This window comes from Bombus huntii, chromosome 9 (genome assembly GCF_024542735.1).
Source record: "Bombus huntii isolate Logan2020A chromosome 9, iyBomHunt1.1, whole genome shotgun sequence".
NCBI classification, from domain to species: Eukaryota; Metazoa; Arthropoda; class Insecta; order Hymenoptera; family Apidae; genus Bombus; species Bombus huntii.
Genome location: NC_066246.1, coordinates 4,419,526 through 4,439,692, shown reverse-complemented (window position 1 = coordinate 4,439,692; position 20,167 = coordinate 4,419,526). Strand labels below are relative to the sequence as shown.

General features: G+C 28.8%; 6 protein-coding genes across 8 annotated transcripts; 3 read left to right on the top strand and 3 right to left on the bottom strand.

Moving 5' to 3' along the window:
- Nucleotides 1-396: 396 nt before the first annotated feature.
- LOC126869598 (protein disulfide-isomerase A3) lies at nucleotides 397-5,780 on the bottom strand. The gene is made up of 8 exons (XM_050626393.1): nucleotides 5,637-5,780; nucleotides 5,296-5,449; nucleotides 5,125-5,216; nucleotides 2,721-3,128; nucleotides 2,176-2,407; nucleotides 1,900-2,108; nucleotides 1,710-1,820; nucleotides 397-1,631 (listed from the first exon to the last, which is right to left on the bottom strand). The coding sequence occupies exons 4-8, from the start codon at nucleotides 2,864-2,866 to the stop codon at nucleotides 857-859; spliced, it is 1,473 nt and encodes a 490-aa protein (XP_050482350.1). The 5' UTR covers nucleotides 2,867-3,128; nucleotides 5,125-5,216; nucleotides 5,296-5,449; nucleotides 5,637-5,780; the 3' UTR covers nucleotides 397-856.
- Nucleotides 4,581-8,560, top strand: LOC126869590 (5-aminolevulinate synthase, erythroid-specific, mitochondrial). 2 transcript variants are annotated; one of them, XM_050626378.1, is made up of 5 exons: nucleotides 5,859-5,961; nucleotides 6,045-6,235; nucleotides 6,456-6,513; nucleotides 6,750-8,035; nucleotides 8,107-8,560. In XM_050626378.1, exons 4-5 carry the CDS (start codon nucleotides 6,764-6,766, stop codon nucleotides 8,356-8,358), a joined length of 1,524 nt encoding a protein of 507 aa, XP_050482335.1. In that variant the 5' UTR covers nucleotides 5,859-5,961; nucleotides 6,045-6,235; nucleotides 6,456-6,513; nucleotides 6,750-6,763; the 3' UTR covers nucleotides 8,359-8,560. The 2 variants fall into 2 exon arrangements, with proteins under 2 accessions (XP_050482333.1, XP_050482335.1); XM_050626376.1 differs by lacking the exons at nucleotides 5,859-5,961; nucleotides 6,045-6,235 and adding an exon at nucleotides 4,581-4,891.
- A 144-nt stretch (nucleotides 8,561-8,704) lies between these two features.
- Nucleotides 8,705-9,956, top strand: LOC126869621 (60S ribosomal protein L18a). The gene is made up of 3 exons (XM_050626440.1): nucleotides 8,705-8,853; nucleotides 9,290-9,469; nucleotides 9,544-9,956. Exons 1-3 carry the CDS (start codon nucleotides 8,836-8,838, stop codon nucleotides 9,877-9,879), a joined length of 534 nt encoding a protein of 177 aa, XP_050482397.1. The 5' UTR covers nucleotides 8,705-8,835; the 3' UTR covers nucleotides 9,880-9,956.
- Nucleotides 9,957-10,103: 147 nt separating this feature from the next.
- LOC126869614 (F-box only protein 44-like) lies at nucleotides 10,104-11,936 on the top strand. Its single transcript, XM_050626419.1, has 3 exons — nucleotides 10,104-11,090; nucleotides 11,175-11,318; nucleotides 11,391-11,936. Exons 1-3 carry the CDS (start codon nucleotides 10,536-10,538, stop codon nucleotides 11,550-11,552), a joined length of 861 nt encoding a protein of 286 aa, XP_050482376.1. The 5' UTR covers nucleotides 10,104-10,535; the 3' UTR covers nucleotides 11,553-11,936.
- Nucleotides 11,710-16,983, bottom strand: LOC126869569 (protein inturned). 2 transcript variants are annotated; one of them, XM_050626327.1, is made up of 12 exons: nucleotides 16,896-16,983; nucleotides 15,626-16,525; nucleotides 15,237-15,540; nucleotides 14,879-15,151; nucleotides 14,708-14,779; nucleotides 14,377-14,633; nucleotides 14,200-14,289; nucleotides 13,778-14,120; nucleotides 13,376-13,710; nucleotides 12,958-13,286; nucleotides 12,674-12,840; nucleotides 11,710-12,588 (listed from the first exon to the last, which is right to left on the bottom strand). In XM_050626327.1, the coding sequence occupies exons 2-12, from the start codon at nucleotides 15,781-15,783 to the stop codon at nucleotides 12,103-12,105; spliced, it is 2,814 nt and encodes a 937-aa protein (XP_050482284.1). In that variant the 5' UTR covers nucleotides 15,784-16,525; nucleotides 16,896-16,983; the 3' UTR covers nucleotides 11,710-12,102. The 2 variants fall into 2 exon arrangements, with proteins under 2 accessions (XP_050482284.1, XP_050482285.1); XM_050626328.1 differs by having other exon boundaries at nucleotides 15,626-15,901; nucleotides 16,011-16,898.
- A 78-nt stretch (nucleotides 16,984-17,061) lies between these two features.
- LOC126869591 (cell division cycle protein 20 homolog) lies at nucleotides 17,062-20,118 on the bottom strand. The gene is made up of 7 exons (XM_050626379.1): nucleotides 19,168-20,118; nucleotides 18,947-19,083; nucleotides 18,724-18,815; nucleotides 18,348-18,639; nucleotides 17,975-18,272; nucleotides 17,601-17,917; nucleotides 17,062-17,496 (listed from the first exon to the last, which is right to left on the bottom strand). Exons 1-7 carry the CDS (start codon nucleotides 19,278-19,280, stop codon nucleotides 17,168-17,170), a joined length of 1,578 nt encoding a protein of 525 aa, XP_050482336.1. The 5' UTR covers nucleotides 19,281-20,118; the 3' UTR covers nucleotides 17,062-17,167.
- Nucleotides 20,119-20,167: the final 49 nt, after the last annotated feature.

The window sequence follows — 20,167 nt, the reverse complement described above, 5'->3', positions numbered from 1 at the left end:
GAGAGTGAAGCCAGGATAAGTTTTTTGAGTTTTAAGAGACCGCTCTATAGTTAATTAGCCTTAATATAAGATATTTACTCCATGATTACTATAATAAATTGTAATTAACAATAAAAATTACTAATCAATGCTTGTGAACTATTACTCCTAAAGCAGTTCAATATCTGTAAATTTAAATATACAAAATTCAAGCAGTAGGATATTTCTTAGAATTTACAAGGAATCTGTGAAGGTTCATGAATGTATAAAATATATCACTTATAAAGTGAATCTTCATTTACAATTTTATTGAATAAGATTTTTTCTTTATTTTAAATATTTCTTAAAATATCACGTACGTATCAGGAATCTTTTTTAAACTTAAAGAATATAAATATAGTTTTTCAATGCACAAAACTGTATAAAAAGAATTTATTTTATTTTGGATATAAATGAAAAAGTAATGTATTAATTTCAACTTATTATATAGTCAGATATATATGAAAAATGGAATGGAAAATTGAATCTTAGACATAATTTGTTAAATCTGGAAAATATTGACATCATAATTCTAAATCAGTTCTGCATAGTTTTACATGATATACAACATTATAAAGTTACATAATATATATAGACAATCCTATTCTAATTATACTTTTTCACTTTGTTTTTCAAATACTTTGTAAAATAAATGCAGTCATATTACCAAATGTCTTTAATTTCTTTCATTCATAAAATATTTAGCTTTTACGTTTTTAACTACATGCCACTTTTTTCACACTTATAAATCGTACAAGGAAAATTTCACTCCAAACTTTGTTGCTGAGACTTACGTAAAAATTGTAATAAACAACTCCACATCTTAATGTGAAAAAATTTACAATTCATCACTTTTCGGCTTAACAGTCTTTCCCTTACGATCAAATCCTTTTAATTCATTGGTCGCGTGCTTAGCAATATACTTGATGAAATCATCAAGCTCCCTGCCACCTTCATATTTTACTGGATTATTCTTGGAGTTTTTGGGCGCCCAATAAAGTGTTGGAAATCCTCGAACTTCGTACGGGGCAGGAACATCATTAGCAGTGGCATCAAACTTCACAATCTCGATATCTTCGGTCGCAAGTTTCTCACCTAATTCATCGTAAATAGGTGCCAGTTTCTTGCAATGACCGCACCAAGGTGCATAAAATTCAATTAATGTATCTTTGTTATTGTTTGTAACAATTTCATCGAAGTTTCGGGCTACTCCAATTTTAACATTTCCAGTGTTATCTTCAGGTATTGGTTCAGATTTTAGATATGGTTCTAGAGTGCCAGCTTCTATATCTTTTAAGAATGTCTCAAATGTATCGACAGAAAATTCATCCTTCATAACGAACTTTTGGTTATTAGCATTTCTTGCTAAAACAACAGGTTTATCACCCTTAACAAAATCAATTCCAAAATCGTTTAATTCGTGCTGGAAGTCGTCTTTGGAAGAAATAGCGAAATTTAACTTGGGGAAGTCCTTAGCAACTTTGATGATTCTATTACGCCAGTAGTTTGTACCCTTCGGATTCTTAACATAATCCACTGCATAGTATGCAACAACTAATGGATTTTTAAACTCTCTTTCATTATCCCGGGTACGAACGCCCGCAATACCAAAGCTGGAATACACATTTAATTAAAAACGATACTTATGATTTAAATATCGTATTAGTAAAACAAATATTCGTGAAACTTACTAATTTTTATTAATGAATTCTTGAATGTCACCCATAGACTCTACATATTTCACAGTGTTTGATTCAAATTTGTTCTGTAAAATTTTTGGTCTATATAGAACTATAGCATTCCTAAAAATCAAGAAAATATATTTTATTTTATGTGTAATTTTAGTCTTAAAGTAAATTTATGACAATGTAAATAAATTACTTATGTCCTTCTTTCTCTAAAAGTGATTTTGCTGTTGTATGTGCAAATCTAACTTTTTCTTTAAGTTTCTTAGAAACAGCATGGAAGGATGTTGCTAAGGCTGAGTCTTCCTTTTCAAAGAAACCTACAACGCTTACTTCATCAGAGTCTAAGAATGATTTCAAACAAGTTTCTCCACTTAATTCTTTAGATGCTGGACCAACTTGTGCCTAGAATACATCATAGGTACTTATATGAGATGATTAAATAATTTGTATATATCAAAATCCTATTTACCTTCATATATTTGGCAATACCAGCAGCTTCTCTAGGTCCATTGTAATCGCTAACAAAATCACCTCTAGAAAAGATTTTCAATGTTGGATAACCACTAACTGAGTATTTGTTGCAGCTATCCTTTCCACTTTCTGTGCAATCTACTTTGGCAAGAGTAATTGGAGGATCATTACCCAAGAGCATTTCAGCAGCTTTTGCATATTCTGGTTTTAATCGTTTGCAATGACCACACCTGAACATTTGGTATACACATAGGTAAAAAATTAGTTTCAAGTGTAAAATTAAATTATTTTTATATTCACAGAAGTCGTACAAGTTAAAATAATAACAGTTCCTTTATATAAAAACAAGAATAAGAATTTCAAATGTAACACATTCTCAACTATTAACGTGTCATAAGCCGGTATACTTGAAATTATCGAAATCGAAACTTAGAAAATACCTCCCTTGATCAATTTTCTTACAATTACAGTTGGAACAATAGAACAATAAAACAATAAAATTATTTTTGTTTCTATACAATTATCGTAAAAGAAACTACTTACCATGGTGCATAAAACATAACAAGCGTGTTCTCAAGCCGCTCTAATTCATGGCTAAAAGTATCATCGGTAAGTTCCACCACATCTTTTTCTTCAGCCAAGACATTAACGAAGATCAAGGAAAGGAAGGTAAAATACTTGAGCAACATTGTGGACAACAGTACTTGTTTCTAAATCAAATTCGGAACGCAATCTTTCTTCTAAAGACACTGCCTGTCGAAGACGTGGCTTTTGTTATAAGTTAGGGTAGCCACGCAGTGCTGTCGTGTTCTGATTGGCCGTTGCTTCTGAATGTGTGTGATATATTTCCTTTACACAAGATCCGACACCTACACACTCGACTAAGGCAAGATTCCGAACAACTCACAGTAACAAAATGTATTTCGTCGACGTTCGCTTTGGTGGGGAAAACTGAAAAAGAATTTATAACAGTATCATTGCAAAGAATCTCTTCCGTCACAGGATGATCTACTTTAAATATAAACCATGATGTTTAACGTAAATATATTTTAACATTAATACGACCGCTTGAATACATGTCTTATATAATTTAATTATTTATTTAATTTAAGTATAGCAACAATACTGGTAGTAATCATAACATAAGAAATAAATTAGTAATGATATGCAATAATTAAATTTAAAATGAATTTATTTTGTCGAAATATCACAATACTAATACTAGTACTGGAGTATCGATATTAAAAACTTGATACATATTAACTTTAAATCATAACATTTATCAATTATATATGAAAAATTCGGTTCTAAATTTAAATACATTGAAAAATGGTAATCTCAGATCCCTCTAGAGTAATCAGCGTGAACTAAATAGGATCATTGCCCGTGGCTTTTTCAAACAATGGCTGTTAAAACAAGAGTCAAATTAAAATTTTTAAAAATCGTGGTTCATATTTTACATCACTTAATTTCTTAATTGAAAATTATTTTGTAGTAATATATACTTCTATCCTTGAAATAATAAAATGTAACAATTTTATTTGTGTATAGCGTATATTGTGTATAAAAATTTATAATTATTCTATGTGAAATAGATAAACAATAAAAATAAACATACATGTTGATGACAACAAAATATTGATTTTGAGAACATTTGATTTAAAGAAATTATTTATTTAAATTAAACTATTTACGAGATACTAAAAATCGATTACAAGCGGTTTGAATTAACAAAAAGCTTTTTATCATTACACATATATGTACGTAAAATTCCGAATAAAATGTCGGACTAAAAAAAGACTTGTGCAACAATAAAAATGTAAAGGAGTATCTCAGATTACATAATAATCTAATCGTGACAATGTTTAAGCACACAGATCAATGTATTTTTCATATTACTTATCAAAACTTATCATATATATATTGATATATTACTTATCAAAACTTATCATTCTACACAGAATTTCGGATAAAATGATTACAAAGTGAAGAATATATTATGTTTTGTCACTTGAGTTATCCATTACTACAAAGCGCGATATTTGCTTATACAATATTAACAGACATGTTGCTATTGCAAGACATTGAAAAGTCACTTACATAATATTATCGTATTAACAATAACTATAATTATAATAATGCAAAAAATCTAGCATATAGAATTTCGGACAGCGATAAGAAATGATTCTTAATACAAAAGAGTTTGTTAACATTGTTATGATCAAAGATAAAAATATACATAAAAAAATGAATAAAACAAATATATAAAAAATGACAAAGTAATATAAAAAGACATCAAGTGTGTTGCTATTGCTATGTTTTCTTAGGATACAATGATATTTAATTAATGATTTGATTAACGTTAAATAATTAATTATATGTGGAAATGCGCGTATGCATTTGTAGTAGTGTTATATATGTAGCCGCAATAAAGCATATTTTGAAGCACAAACTTATTGAATGTGAATGGAATTGTAATAATCCTTTAAACGATAGTGATTGGTCGTTTGTCTGTGTCTAGCGTGAACATGAATTTGCAGAATGAAAAGGAAAAGCCTTATGTAACCAAAACGGGGATACGGGGAACAAAAGCATAATTTGGTTAGTTGCAAAGACGCTGTGTTATCTTGTGTTACAAAATATTAGGAAGACGAGAATTTTATTTATCTTTCCTATTTAACTAACGCTACAGATATCGATTAGCATGCATTATGGTAAGTATTTGCGACATTATTGCAATAAAATTTAATGTTCTATGCATTCATCATATGGATATTCAAATATTTATACATTTTATTAAAACTTTTAATACTTAATACAAGTAATTAATATAAGTAAAAATCAAATGGAAAGAAAAACTTGAATAGATTTGATATCTTTCTCTATAATACATTATGTCTGTTATTAAATTGAATTGATCGTTAAATATTCCGTGTAAGATTCGTACCTTGTTGATAAATGTTGTGAATGAATTACTAAATGTTCCCTTGCATATCAGTTTTCTCAACTAAGCAATTATACGATACTGATGTTTATATCCTGGAAAATAAATTGATAACAGTATTTGATAATTGATTCATTTCATTTCAAAATCATAATGAAATTAATGATTTATCACCTAATTGCGCATGACAATTTTTCAAAGATTAATGGAAGTAGCCCTACACATAACAAATTCGATATCGTCCGATCGCTCGAATCGACCCAATCTTTTTGAGACTATTAATAAGCGAACTTCGCAAAGCTAATACATCAATTGCGAGCATTGCAAGCTGCGAGTTACATAAAAATGTAAGGATAGAGTAGTCGAGTCATATGATACCATGTAAGTAAATGCGATATTGGAGTAGAAAGGGAATGCTGTATAGAGGCCCCTTCTGTCCTTGTCTAATAACGCATGCACACTTGTACAGTAGTATGTACAGTCTAACGCCGATCAACTAGCGCCATTGTACATACCTGATTAGACAAGGACAGAAGGGGCCTCTATGTAGCGTTCGCTTTTTATTTCAATACTGCTTTTTCAGCTCTCATGTCAGCTTCTATCTTTATATCTCTATAGTTGTAATTTTATGTTGTGACAGAGATGACTAGCTTGGGGTTATGACCTAGTTATCTTTAATTGTGAGCATAGATTTATACAGATGTAATCACGGGGAAGAAACTCCAGTAGAGGGGGTAAGGCTTTTAACTTCCAAAGGTGTGCTTCATAAATTGGTCGTAACTATAGCGCTGCAGTGGATTTGTTAGACTTTTACATTTAGCGCTACCTTTGCCTCTGAAGGTAAAGCAGGCATAAACTAAACTGTTTTTCATAACTTTTTTCAATGTACTTAAAGTAAACATACAATATTTTATGTGTTACAGAAAAATGTTGTTCAAATAAATGTAGATTTACATAATAGGGTAGAGTTTAGTTGTAAACACGATCGTATTGTAGATTGCAAACACAGAGCGCGTTACACGATAAAGCCTACGAAATCAACTGAAGCGCCTTATTTGAGAAACATCTCCAACACACAAGAGCCATACTCCCACCAACAGAGTTTCCAGATCTGGTATATGACAATACGACCGTGATTCTGACTTCGTAACTTATCCCTACCCTCCACCTGCATTAATATGTATACCATACATTTAGTGCCTACCTGTCGGTGTAATAGGTTTTAGATCTGCTATCTAATTTTTTCATAAAATTGAGTTTATTTGATTATCAATCACAGTATTCAAGTTTCTCTCACCTTGATAATTAAATGTATTAAATTTTTTATATTTCAGTTTGTTCGGCAATATATCCATTACGTCAACGTGTATCATTTATCCAGTGTTATAACAGGTAACACATTTTTGACTTTTGAAATGTCGTATCATCATGACTTGTAGTTTCACTTTTTCTTTCATCGACTTTATTTTTTATACAACTGACCTCGATACCTTCTTTATTTAAGCGAAATAATTCTTTATCATTTAAACAATCGCATTTATTACATAATTTTTTAAAATATATGTCAATTAACAATAATATTATGTGTAACCTTTATACCATATATATTTCGATTTTATATGTTTTAGGCAACTTAAAAAACATGCCCTGTCCATTTTTGACACATCTTTCTGCAAATTACATTCGTAATTATGGAGCTTCTGTAATTATGAACTACCGTCAGCTTTGTCCAGTGATGTCTCAATTTTTTAGCACTCAAGTAAATAGTACTGAGTCTGAACAGATTGAAAAAGCTATAAATAGTCAATGTCCATTTCTTGCTAAAGAACAAAATGCTGTAAAAGTAGCTAGTCCTATAGTTGAGGAAGATATTATCAATGTATCACCTTTAGAATCAAAGGAAAAAGGAAGCTTTCCATATGAAGAATTTTTTCATGAACAAATTATGAAAAAGAAAAAAGACCATTCTTATAGAGTGTTTAAAAAAGTTAATCGTTTAGCAGAAAGTTTCCCAATTGGAATAGAATATTCTTGGGGTGAGAAACCTATCACTGTTTGGTGTTCTAATGATTATTTAGGGATGTCACGACATCCAGCAGTGACAAATTCTGTTCGAGAAGCATTGAATAAATTTGGTGCAGGAGCAGGAGGAACTAGAAATATATCCGGAAATTCCATAGGGCACGAGATCTTAGAAAAAAGACTTGCTTCTTTGCATCAGAAAGAAGCTGGCTTATTATTTACCTCTTGTTTTGTTGCTAATGACTCCACCTTATATACTTTAGCAAAACTTTTACCACATTGTCACATCTTCTCCGATGCTGGAAATCATGCATCCATGATTCAGGGTATAAGAAATAGTGGAGTACCAAAACATATTTTTAGGCACAATGATGTAAAACATCTTGAAGAATTACTTTCCAAAGTAGACAAAACTGTACCAAAAATCGTAGCATTTGAAACAGTACATTCTATGACTGGTGATATATGTCCTTTAGAAGACTTATGTGATATTGCACATAAATACAATGCTTTAACATTTGTTGATGAAGTTCATGCTGTTGGATTATATGGCTATTCAGGTGCTGGCATTGGAGAGAGAGATTGGGTGCTTCATAAAATGGATATTATATCTGGTACCTTGGGAAAAGCTTTTGGCAATATGGGTGGTTACATTGTTGGATCCACTAAATTAATAGATATGATACGAAGTTATGCAGCAGGTTTTATTTTTACGACCTCATTACCACCAACAGTACTATATGGTACCTTAACAGCTGTTGAAATTTTAACTTCAGATGAAGGAAGATCATTAAGGGCTAGTCATCAAAAAAATGTAGCTTATATGAAATCTATTTTAACAGCTGCAGGTCTTCCATTAGAACAATCACCTTCTCACATTATACCGATAAAAGTAAATTTCCTTTATATTAGGTTTTCTACGCATTATTAATATTATTACATTAAATTACAATTGTCTTTCAGATTGGAGATCCATTATTATGTAGTCAATTAGCTGATTTATTAATAAAAGATAAGGGGCATTATGTTCAAGCCATCAATTATCCAACTGTTCCAAAGGGTGAAGAAAAATTAAGACTTGCCCCAACTCCAAAACATACTCTATCTATGATGGATCAGTTTGTAAAAGACATATTACATGTCTTTCATCGATTGAATATACCGACGGTCGAACATAAGCCAGACAACATTCCATGTGCAATTCGAGTTCATTGATAAATATTAAATTTAAATGAATAAACTATCATGATAAAAATTTGTATAATAAAAATATAATTTATTTATGTACACAAATTTATATTATGTGAATACTTTTGCTGTTGAACAAGCATCTATTTATGGTGAAATATAAAAGAAATTTAATCAAAGTTAATTTTATTACATAAAACATTCAATAAAACATTATTTAATAATATAATAGTATTTAATTACTCAGCAAATCTCTTGTAATAATAAGATTATATATATAATATTGCAACAGTTAGTTTTACTTTGGTATAGTATAAAAGCATACGAAATTGTATTCGAGATGAATAGATCAGATTGTATAAGATTATTAAGTCTACAATCTATACTACATTTTGTCTATGGTTAAATCATATTTCACTAGAAAATTAAATGGTTCCGTTTCCGAAGTAACCAAAAATCCCTTGATCTTTTTCCGGTTTATCATCGTGTTGTACGCACAGCAAAATGAAAGCCAAGGGTGAAGTAAGTAAATATTTAAAATTATCTTTGAAAATTTGCCACTTAAGGAAAATTCTTTTTAATACCTATATTTTGTAAATTGTAATAGTTTATTCAAAATTATAAAAGTGATAATTAGATGACATATTAACAGTGACTAACCTAACACTTTATGGTCGCTAACACATGTTCATGTATGATTTAAAGCTTTAATAATTTTTATATTTTGTTAAATTGAAGTACAAAATACGGTAGATATCAGCGTAGAATAATTTATATTTTCATCTCCATATACAATATAGTTAATGTGAAAGAAATTGGCTTTAAAGCATTTAATTTAATTTAAACTGAATTAAGAAAAAGGAAAGAAACAATTGTATATACAAGAAACAAGTGTATAGATACTAAATAAAATTGTATATATATTAGAAATAATCTCTCTACAACATTCTTTGTACAGTTGAAGGAATTTGAAGTAATCGGTCGTAAGTTACCGACCGAAAAAGAGACAACTACGCCGCTGTATAAAATGAGAATATTTGCACCTGATGCTATCGTCGCAAAATCTAGATTTTGGTATTTTTTACGCCAACTCAAAAAATTTAAGAAATCTACGGGAGAAATTGTTTCTTTGAAACAGGTAATTGTTACATATATTGAACACTAATACAAAGCTTTTATTAAATATTTTATCCTAAATATATTATCTTTCAGATACCAGAAAAATCTCCAGTCAAAATCAAGAATTTTGGAATTTGGTTAAGATATGACTCAAGGTCTGGAACTCATAATATGTATAGAGAATATAGAGATCTCTCTGTCAGTGGTGCTGTAACGCAATGCTACAGAGATATGGGAGCTCGTCATCGTGCCCGTGCTCATTCAATTCAGATCATTAAAGTCGAAGTTGTAAAAGCGGCAAATTGTAGAAGACCTCAAGTCAAACAATTCCACGATTCGAAAATTAAATTCCCATTGCCAAAACGTATTCATCATAGGAATCGTATGCCACTTTTCAGTGTTCGAAAACCACGTACCTATTTTCTTTAAATACTTTGAATTAAATGATTTGCATATTGACATCAAATATATTACTCTAAATGAAATAAAACATCTATTATAATGCACTACCTTGTCAATTGTTTACCTGAGTTAATACATATATATAATCCCATTTTTGTCTTCTAAGTAATTTTTATAATTTTTACAATTTTAAAATTTTATTACAAATAGTTATATAAACTAATTGAATTTTTTACCTTCGTTAAATTGTATAATGATGTCAAAATTGTTTACATAAACATATTACTACTACAATTACGCATGTACTTAGTTTGTAATGATTCATAAATGAATCATTACTATTAATTGGATTTGACTTCAATGTTGAAACTTGTATAGATTCTTAACTTTTTTATCGTTTTGATTGAAATAACAAAGCTGATAAATGTAAGTGATAGTTTTATTAAAACAATCCAAGTCCAGTCAATAGTTTCATTAAAGCAGTTCGAGAAGGTTATGTAAATAACTCATATTTGAAGAAGCATATGTAATTTTTTAAGTTCTATTTACATTCTTAAATTTTTAAATTATTCTAAACATCAAAATTGTACAAATAAAAGGCAGAAAATATTCTTCCGAAAATTAATATCAATAGTTTTACTATATTATTTATCAAAACAATTATTATTTATTCCTAAATAAAAATGGGACAGTTTCATGGCAGTGGTATGAATACTCGCGTGATGTACGATGAAAAAAGTGATAATGGATTAGTTCTTGGTGGAAAATATTTACCAGAAGAATTATTAGCAGAAATTTTTTGTTATGTTGATTATAAATCATTATTAAATTGTCAATTGGTTTGCAAACTTTGGAAAATTTTAATTCAAACTTACGTTTGGCGTAAAAAAGCAGAAATTTCTTTCGGTCGATCACTTCTTTTGTATAAAGAAGTGCCCTGGCATGTGTATTATCTGATGTGTAAAAAGAAACCTTTTGAAAGAAACTTAGTGAAAAATCATTCTGGAGAATGTGGAAGAGATAAGTACTGGAAAATTCTTAGTGAAGGTGGTGATTGTTGGAAAGTAGAAAATCCTCCAGTGGGAGTTCCACCTTTGCCAAATAACGAACTTATTTTTGAAGGAAAACAATTCTGTTTTGTTACTTCTCACCAAAGTTGCACTAAAGCACAAATAATTGACCTAGAAGTCGAAGGATTGACACCATATATTCTAGATGAGTTACAGCCTATAATAGTGGTATTACAAAATTTTAATTGTACTTAATGTAAACTTTTGTAGAAAACATATTACCTATATTATTATTTATATTTATGTTTATAGGTGAGTGAATGGTACAGTTGTCGTTGGGATTGTCCAGCTATATATGAATGTGCTATCAAATTATTAGGGAAAAATAATAGTGTCATAGACCTTTTTCACTTTCGTGATAGTATTGAAGGGGAAAAACAAAATCAGTGGCACCAGGTATATTTTATACATATAATATAAATATAAAATGTTGTAGAAATAATAAAATACATTTACATTTTACTTCAGATGTCACATGAGTTTAAAAACTATGGACCTGGACTCAGAAAAATTTCTTTCTATCATGGTGGTGCTGATAAATTATTTTGGGCTGGACACTATGGTAGTAAAATGGCAGGCGCATGTGTATATGTGAAAATTCCTACTTGTCAACTTCACGAAAATGAATAAATCAATATATCACCTAATGTGGACTAATAAAATATAATGCAGAATATGTTATTGAATGAAATTTAAGTAAATTTTTATTAAAAATATGAATCATGTTCATACGATTAGAAACTATTTTCAAAATATTTATATTATTCAAAGTACATTTCGTTATAAATATTTGTATATCTTATCATTGAGTTATTAAGAATATTTATTAAACTGTATATAAAAATTACAATGTAACATGAATTTTAAGCATATATAATATATAATGTTGTATAATATAATGATTATAATGATTAATATTTTGTGCAAACTTATATAAATGATATAAATGTACATGTAATATCATATTTTATAAATGTTGCATAATTATAAAAAATAAAAGTATTTAATGCTCTATATTTTTTAAAATCTCTTAAGATATATGAATAAAAAAACAATTAAAATATCTAAAGAAGAAAAAATTTGTCTTTTTTAAATCAAATATTTAACATTAATAAAATAGTAAAATGTTATTGATTTTTTAAAATTTTAAGAAATGAAGATATTTTAAAAGGACTAAAACTTATGTTAGCGTGTGTAATGAATGTAATTTAAATGCTATTTCAATTAAATTTTGTGGTGCAGAATCCTGATAACATACATACAACTCCTTTGGATGGGGAGTTGTATATAATCGACCAACAACCCAATAAGTTAAATTTTCCCATTCAAATAACACTCCATGCTCCTTAACAGCAATTAAACTCTTATTAATGACAGTTTTGTCCACATCTGAGTTTAACATAGTTTTAAATCTTACTGTATTATGTAGCAATTTATGAATAATATGAACACATTTATTAAAATTAATAAGGAAATTAGGATTTTTTGCTAAATGTTCTAGTGGGTTTGAGGATAGAAGAATTCCTTCAATCATGTCCAAGTGTATATAATGATATAAATAATTCTTATCACCCACTGTCAATACTTTTGGTACTAAATATTCAGCTTGATTTAATAAATTTTCTCTTATATTAGATATGTCCATATTTAACATTCGACAATCATTCTACAATAATATACTTTATGTAAATTGTCTAAGATAACAGAATAATGGAGAACAAATATTTTAATAAATTTATTATATTGATTACCTTATACACATCAAGATCAGAATCGCTATCATCAGAATATCTTGATCTACTAACAATTTTCTCTCTTGTTGCTCGTCTTCCTAATATAGGCAATGCTTCATCGCTTATTTCACTAATTCCACCAGTTCCTTGACTTAATGAATCCTCTGACGTATGCAAAGAGTATACTAAAGTAAGATAAAATTGTATTTTTTTTAAATTTATATTACATGTACATATTATTACATGTATACTATATGTATACTACATAATCGAAAATAATAAAAACAAATAATTTTATTTACCTGATCCTAAAATTACAGGACATTCTTCTGTATTACGTTTTTTTAGAATTGAAGGTATTTCTTGAGATCTTTTGTTAATACTTAAAGTATGAGGTGGTTTGACAGATAAATTTTGCACATCTGTTGATTTTATGAGACCTAAAATATTCTCAGCAATACTAGATGATGGTTTTACAGGCACAGGATCTTCATAAGTTATTACTTCAGGTCTAGTATTTGATGAAATCCATTTAGCTGCTAATGTTGTTACCCCTATTTTTTGTATATGCTTTAAAGTCTCCTGAGCTTCTTCTACATAAAATATATCTGGACCTATAGTTTCGCTGCATCTATAGAAACATTTTTAAATGATGCATACAAAAGTTTTAAGAGAATGACTAAGTCAATAAAAAGTATAATAGAAGCTATAAAAAATTACTTTGCAGTACATCCACCAGATTCTAGAAGAACTGCTAATAAATCATGTCCATAACCAACAACGAGTAAGTACCATTTTCCATTGAGAACAAATGGTTGATTATTTTTGTTTTCTATATCGTTACGATTACATGAAGAAGGATATACTTTTTTCCAAATAACAAGACTCTTTACAGGTTCATTATTTATCAAATTTAAAATACAATTTTGCCTAAGATAAGATTCTACTTCAATTAAATCACTGTGTGCTAAATGAGATCCAAGAAGATAATGTTTATGATAAATACAACTACCCAAAATTGTATATAACCTTTGACAGTCCATAGGATCTTCATTCTGAAAGCATAATATTATTTTTCATCATTATTTATTTTCTCTTATTATTTCATTATACAATACATACCCAATCTCTGTAATCCATGGCTTCCATTTCACTTAAAGCTGCATCAATTTGAATTTGTGCATCTCTTGATAACTCTATAAAATTTGCAACTGAAAAGGTGCTTGTAAATTTGTAACTTTCCATACTTTCAATATCATTATGAATCTCCATACATGAGGTGGTTAATCCTGCATTGTTTGCATAACTCTTTATGTCTAACAATCGTTCAATAACTAAAATAAAGAAATGATCTAAAGAAGAATGAGTTTCTTCAGGTGTGAAACATTTTTTCAGTGACTGATATGCAAATTCTAATGTTCTCACTATATCACATGATAAATTGACAGCTTCTTCAAGGCTACAACTAGAAATATTAAAAACAATTTAAACCGAATACATATGTATATTTATATTTATTTATGCTTATATAAATTATAGTCTACCATTTTTTTGGTAATGCCATTAAAAATAGTTCATCATTTCGAGGTGTGTATACAACATGAATTTCCTCTTCTGCTATCTGTATTGTTGTACTATAAAAGTTGTACTATAAAATATGATTGCATATATGTTATAAAGATTATGTATTTATATGGAGTAATAAAACCATTCAATTATACCTTGTAGGTTGTAGGCCTCCAATTCCTGGTAGTAAATGATTAAGGGTTATAAAAGCTCCTCTTGCTGTGCACAAAATAGAATGCATATTTTTGCTTTCGGACCGAGGAAATGCATATAAAACACCTTGTAGTTCAGGTCCCACTTCTGAAAGTTCTGTGGTTTGTAGATATAATACACCAAGTGGATAATCTACTATTGAATGCATTAAATCTTTACTTTCCTCTTTATTCAACAGTCTTTGTACCAATACAGATTGCTAATGACAGAAAACATGCTTTTAGTTCTATAAATTCTCTAAATTATATATATATTATCTAAAATTGTAATTACTTTAGGACAATTTAATCCAGACAATGTTGCTGTAACATCAACACCTGCAACTCTTTGTAATTCTAATGTTACCTAAACAAAAAATGAAAATTGATTATGATAAAGTATTTTATATTTTCACAAGATAATAACAATATAAATTTATAATATGTACTAGATTTTAATTCTTACATTTGTTGAAACAGTTATTTCAGATAATATGTGATCCAAATTTTGATATGTAACATTATTTGAATTCACACTTCGTAGCCAATCTCCAATTTTAATATTTTTATTTTTCATTGCTTCTCCATCTGGTATAAATCCAGCAACCATGATACGTGTTTTGTCTGAAAAAACACCTGGGATAATTCCAAAATATGCTTCACACAATGTGGCTCTTCTTCCCAGTTTATGTCGTCTATCTGGATCAACCCATAGTATAACTTCGCGAATTTCACCTGCCTGCAAAATTCACAAAATAAATTTTTATATAAAGTATAGTATTATTATTATTGGGAATGCTCAAATTTTAATTGCAATCATTTACTTGAAAATCTCTAAAAGTGACTTCTTTAATTGTAGTTCCATCTTTTCCCGAATTTCCAATATTGTTTACTGTGATATTGAAATTGCCTTTTTTATTTCTTGTGCTCAAACGTTTACTCTCCTTACGTCTTATAAGTCGCATAAGTTTTCCAGCTCTAGTACTACGTCGTCGTATCAATTCTGGCTGAGAATCAAGTTTTGTTTCATTGAATGAAAATTGTTCATCATTTATATTGTCTACTAGAGATTCTATATAAATTAGTTCTCCGTTAGGGTTAATTTCTGATTCCCATTCTGCTGTGGAACTACATATAACAATTTATAACAATTGTAAAATTGCATAATAATGGTATATTCTAATAATATAAAAACGGCTAAAAAGTTAGTTACCTATCTGTATCTGAATAGTATGAACCAGTACTTGATCCACTATCACTTGCCCACCAATCATGTTCATTATCATCTTTCACATTTTCTGAAGAAAACATTTGATCAATATATTTACATTGTGATTTCAATGACACAGTCTTAGAATTTCCTTCATCCATTTCTTTTAAAACCAATTATGAAGATTTATATAGTGAAAATGTTTTCAAGGCAGATTTACCAAGAAAACTGTTGTTAAATCTTTAGTATTTCCTCTCTGTTTATACAATAACTTATATACTATATTTAAATTTATTTGATAAAAAAGAAATTATATTAACGCTTTAATATTAAGTTTTAAAGAGAAGGTATCTAAACTATCGCTATATTCTATTTTAACACAAACTACCTATATCTTGTTTAATTAAATCATTTTCTTGAAGAAGTGATCTGTAAAGTTTAATGTCGGCGTCGGCACTCGAAAGGTGGGGAGATTTACTACAACTTTCATCTTTACCTAGCAGTAGAAAGAATTTAGGAAGTACATAATGTGAGAATAAATTAAACAAAAGAGTTTATTATTTACTATATTTTTCCTTTTGCCAATTTTTTACAATCTAATTAAAAAGAATAAAAATTCCAACAATGTTATTTATTTCATTTCATGTCAAATGTTTTTACAAAAACAACATATAAATTAAAAGAACCGTGCTAACACGGTTAGCTGGAACTGGGCAGAGGCTGGAGCTTTGGATTCGTAACTCGTAACCGAGTAGCTCTCACTCTTCACTTCTCGGCCCTTCACCGCAGTTTGAATCCGAATTCCGGTCGATTTTCAACTGGCACTTCTGCAACTCCATTTCTTCGTAGTTGTATTGTGCTTATTTTTAACGCGGTTTATGATGATTCGGAAGCCACTTAAAACTATAAATCAACCAAAGACAAAGAAAAAGGGTAAAAAGATACCAAAAAAAAGAAGGAAGAGATGCCAAAAGATAAAGGCAAGAAGTTCTTTTCAGTGTTATGCTTTTTTCAATTACTGACCCGAAGGAAGAAAAATAAACTAAACTAAATCTCTAATTTAAAAATATTTCGATACTTATTTCAGATACTCGTTTCAAATTTACTTTGGCTTTATTTCAGTTTAGAGAACATAAAATTATTGACTTTTATTATATATTATGATAGTTTTCAATGCATAGAATCTAAAAATGTAAGTCTTAATTTTAATAATCTACAGGTCAAAAGTTATATATATCTAAAGTTGAGCTTTTTAGCGTATTTTACACCTTACTTTGACGCCATTTTGATTTCTATCCATAATTCGTCTAAATAATGGAGTCGCCGTCTATACATAAATGCACGTGGGTAACAACCATTTTGCGACGGGATTTTAAGTTATGAATATTGATTTTTTATTTTAAATATATTAATAAAAAAATAAATAATAACATAAAAAATTATATCACTAATTTTCACATTTATTAAAATACGAGTTATTAGTCATTTATTTGATTAAGAAGTAATATATAGAAGTAAATTACTTCGTCTGTTAGTATAAAAATATTATCGAATCGATTGCTTAAGTCTAGACGCAACAGATTTTATTTCATTCGTATCTTTCTTCTTGTGTGGATCAGGTAGGAAACATTTCCATAATCTTAAGGTTTCATCAGCTCCTGCACTAAGTATTGTAGTACCATCTGGAGACATTGCTAAATGTAGAACGCGACTAGAATGACCTGTAAGTTCTGCGACCTTCGTCATTGCGGGGTATTTCCAGATTGTTAACTGATTCTGTGCATATCCATGACCAGATACAATCTCCTTATACGTTGTAGACCAAAGCAAAGAACATACTTGTGACTTCGTATCTACCATATTTAAACATGCACCTGTTGAATAAATATTTGTAAAAAGATTTTTGATTTCATTAGAATTGTTATTACTGTTGGTTTTACTGTGTACAATGAATATACACAATTGATGCTTTCTTCACCTGTATTACAATTCCAAAATCGTATAGTTCTATCAGCAGTACCACCTCCACTAGCAAGAATATTATTCTGCCAAGGACACCATGCAAGTGCTTTTACAGCAGCTTGATGTTGATTTAATGAATAAATTGGTTGTGTGTTTGTATGACTTTGTACAGAGATTGATGGCCATATTTGAAGCATATTATCATTACCACCACTTGCTAAATACTTTCCATCAGGTGACCACTTTAAACCACATACTTCTTGAGCATGTGCATTAATTGTTGATATTAAGTGATCCCTTTGCCTAACATCATGGTGCACTATTTGTCCTGCTCTATATAAAGGGTATAATTAAAATTTTGTCATCAATATGTATTATGAAATTTCATACCTGCAACCACTCGTCAAAACATGTGAATTCCAAGAAAGAGAACCTACTCTGGCCGCATGACCATTCATTACACGTACTCTTTTTATTTGACTACAATCCCATAATTCTGTATTTCCCACTGTAGTACCTACAGCTAAATAGGGACCTTCTTGAATCCATGCAACAGAACAAACATAATCATTGCCACTTAATTCAAGCAACTGTTCAATAGTCCCTGTTGCTGCATTCCACAAATATACACTAGCACCTAATGCTACAGCTAGAATATTATTTTCCGACCAATCAATTAAATTTAAATCTGAAATGTTTCCAAATTTTCATAATTGTTTGGTAACAATATATATTAAACATCTATATATTAAACATATATTACAATAATCATCAACAATTTCTGGAGCATCCAGTATTCTATCAGGAGTTTGTGGTATATATCTTGTAGAAGCTTTTATGCTTGCTGGTGTTTTACTTTGGCTATACACAACACGCAATGGATTTTGATAACCCTCTGGAGGGGCTGGTGCTTTATTTTGATAAGACAAAACTCTCATCTGATTAATATCACCACCATGTAAATTTTCTCCCATGAGTCGCTGCATTTCCCTTTTGGAAGGACTTATATTGTCTACTTTCTCTTCATTTTTTTCTATATTTGGTTGTTGTTGAATCTGAAATTGAAAGATTTTATATTTAAAATATTGCTATCTACTATATCAAGATAATAAAATTTATATTAAATAATATACATTTACCTTATAATAACCAAGATCAAAATTAGTAGTTGCTCTTGAAGGAATAAATCTATCACCACCACTAGGTGTCTTAGCTGGTGTAGAAGCACGACCTAATTAGATAATATTTAAAAAACTATGTAGAACTGTTTCTATATATCACTATATATTATTTATATATGTAGACAACAATTACTCTATTTCTACATTATAGATATTCTAAACTATAAAAGTGACTTCATACTTGGAGATTTCTTAGAAGTTTTAGATGGTGTTTTCTTCATTCGAGTGTCACTCTTTTTCGTTGGTGTTTTTCCTGTAGTACTATTTGCAAATGATCCGTTCGTAATTTTTCGTGATGAATTAATACTAAGGTTGACACTGTACATATGAATTATTTTAGTAATAAAATATATTTTATTTTGCTTCTAATAATAAAATAAATATGAATTAATAAAGTAGTACCTGGAATTTGATGTTTCTAAACATTTTTTCTGCCAACGCGGAAGTGGCCCCTTAATAGTTTCATCCATGCGAGTTAGATTATTTATTTCTTTCATATATTTTAAGTGAGACATGATGAAAATGTTTAAAATTAACCAATAATGATTTATTTTAAAAATATGAAATACTTTGTAATATTATTGCATTTTAAGCAATTAAATTATTAGACTTCTAGTTAAGATTTATTAAACGACAAATTTACTTGTAAAACGAAAAGAAGCATTAATATATAGAATTATGAAAAAATATTATAATGCCGCGTTAGGAAACACCAAATTCTCCATTCACACAACTCAATGGATTTTAAACGAATGAGTAAATAAGTACTAGCTAAAGGTACTCAATATTTACAAAGTCCGTTAAAATTTAAAAGTCTTTGTATAATAATTCTCCAATAGAGGCCGCACTACGAATCAAGGAGCATTTTCAAGAATGAACCACGATGAACATAGAACAGTAATCAATTTTATTGAACAAAAAATAATTTGAAATAAATTTACGATTATTTATATTTTTATTTTTTATGTGTAATATAATATATTTAGATTTAAATTAAATATATAAAAGTTTTTACAAAAAAAGATGTAATATAAAAGTTTCTGAAAATTCAAATTGAAATTCATATTATTATTTTAATTATAAAAATTGCTTTATAAATTGGAACTGTCATAAGATTGTAAATTATATGATTATTTTATGAAATATATAGGAAAACAAATAAAAATCAATCAATTTCTATTTATGTAAATACATTAACTTTTTAATTTTTACATTAATCTATAAATAATCACAACGAGAATATATGTAAGACATTATAAAGTGTATGCATTTTTATAATTCCAGAATTATTTTACAGTTTTTAAATATTTTTACTTTATCCGCACTTATTACATATACATTCTATTCGGAAAAGATGCTTAATATCCAAAAAAGTTTTCAAGGCAGTTGATGTTGAAAATTT

Coding starts and splice junctions, on each gene's coding strand:
- LOC126869598 (XM_050626393.1), bottom strand. CDS start 2,866: ATGTTGCTCAAGTATTTTACCTTCCTTTCCTTGATCTTCGTTAATGTC. Junction 2,109..2,175: donor GTATTGCCAAATATATGAAG/GTAAATAGGATT, acceptor GATGTATTCTAG/GCACAAGTTGGTCCAGCATC. Junction 1,632..1,709: donor GAATTCATTAATAAAAATTA/GTAAGTTTCACG, acceptor TGTGTATTCCAG/CTTTGGTATTGCGGGCGTTC.
- LOC126869590 (XM_050626376.1), top strand. Junction 6,514..6,749: donor TTTATCCAGTGTTATAACAG/GTAACACATTTT, acceptor TATATGTTTTAG/GCAACTTAAAAAACATGCCC. Junction 8,036..8,106: donor CTCACATTATACCGATAAAA/GTAAATTTCCTT, acceptor ATTGTCTTTCAG/ATTGGAGATCCATTATTATG.
- LOC126869621 (XM_050626440.1), top strand. Junction 9,470..9,543: donor AAATTGTTTCTTTGAAACAG/GTAATTGTTACA, acceptor ATTATCTTTCAG/ATACCAGAAAAATCTCCAGT.
- LOC126869614 (XM_050626419.1), top strand. CDS start 10,536: ATGGGACAGTTTCATGGCAGTGGTATGAATACTCGCGTGATGTACGAT. Junction 11,091..11,174: donor AGTTACAGCCTATAATAGTG/GTATTACAAAAT, acceptor TTATGTTTATAG/GTGAGTGAATGGTACAGTTG. Junction 11,319..11,390: donor AACAAAATCAGTGGCACCAG/GTATATTTTATA, acceptor ATTTTACTTCAG/ATGTCACATGAGTTTAAAAA.
- LOC126869569 (XM_050626327.1), bottom strand. CDS start 15,783: ATGGATGAAGGAAATTCTAAGACTGTGTCATTGAAATCACAATGTAAA. Junction 14,780..14,878: donor AAATAACTGTTTCAACAAAT/GTAAGAATTAAA, acceptor TTTTTTGTTTAG/GTAACATTAGAATTACAAAG. Junction 12,589..12,673: donor CTGATCTTGATGTGTATAAG/GTAATCAATATA, acceptor ATATTATTGTAG/AATGATTGTCGAATGTTAAA.
- LOC126869591 (XM_050626379.1), bottom strand. CDS start 19,280: ATGTCTCACTTAAAATATATGAAAGAAATAAATAATCTAACTCGCATG. Junction 18,273..18,347: donor AGAAATTGTTGATGATTATT/GTAATATATGTT, acceptor GAAACATTTCAG/ATTTAAATTTAATTGATTGG. Junction 17,497..17,600: donor ATTTTGGAATTGTAATACAG/GTGAAGAAAGCA, acceptor TTTATTCAACAG/GTGCATGTTTAAATATGGTA.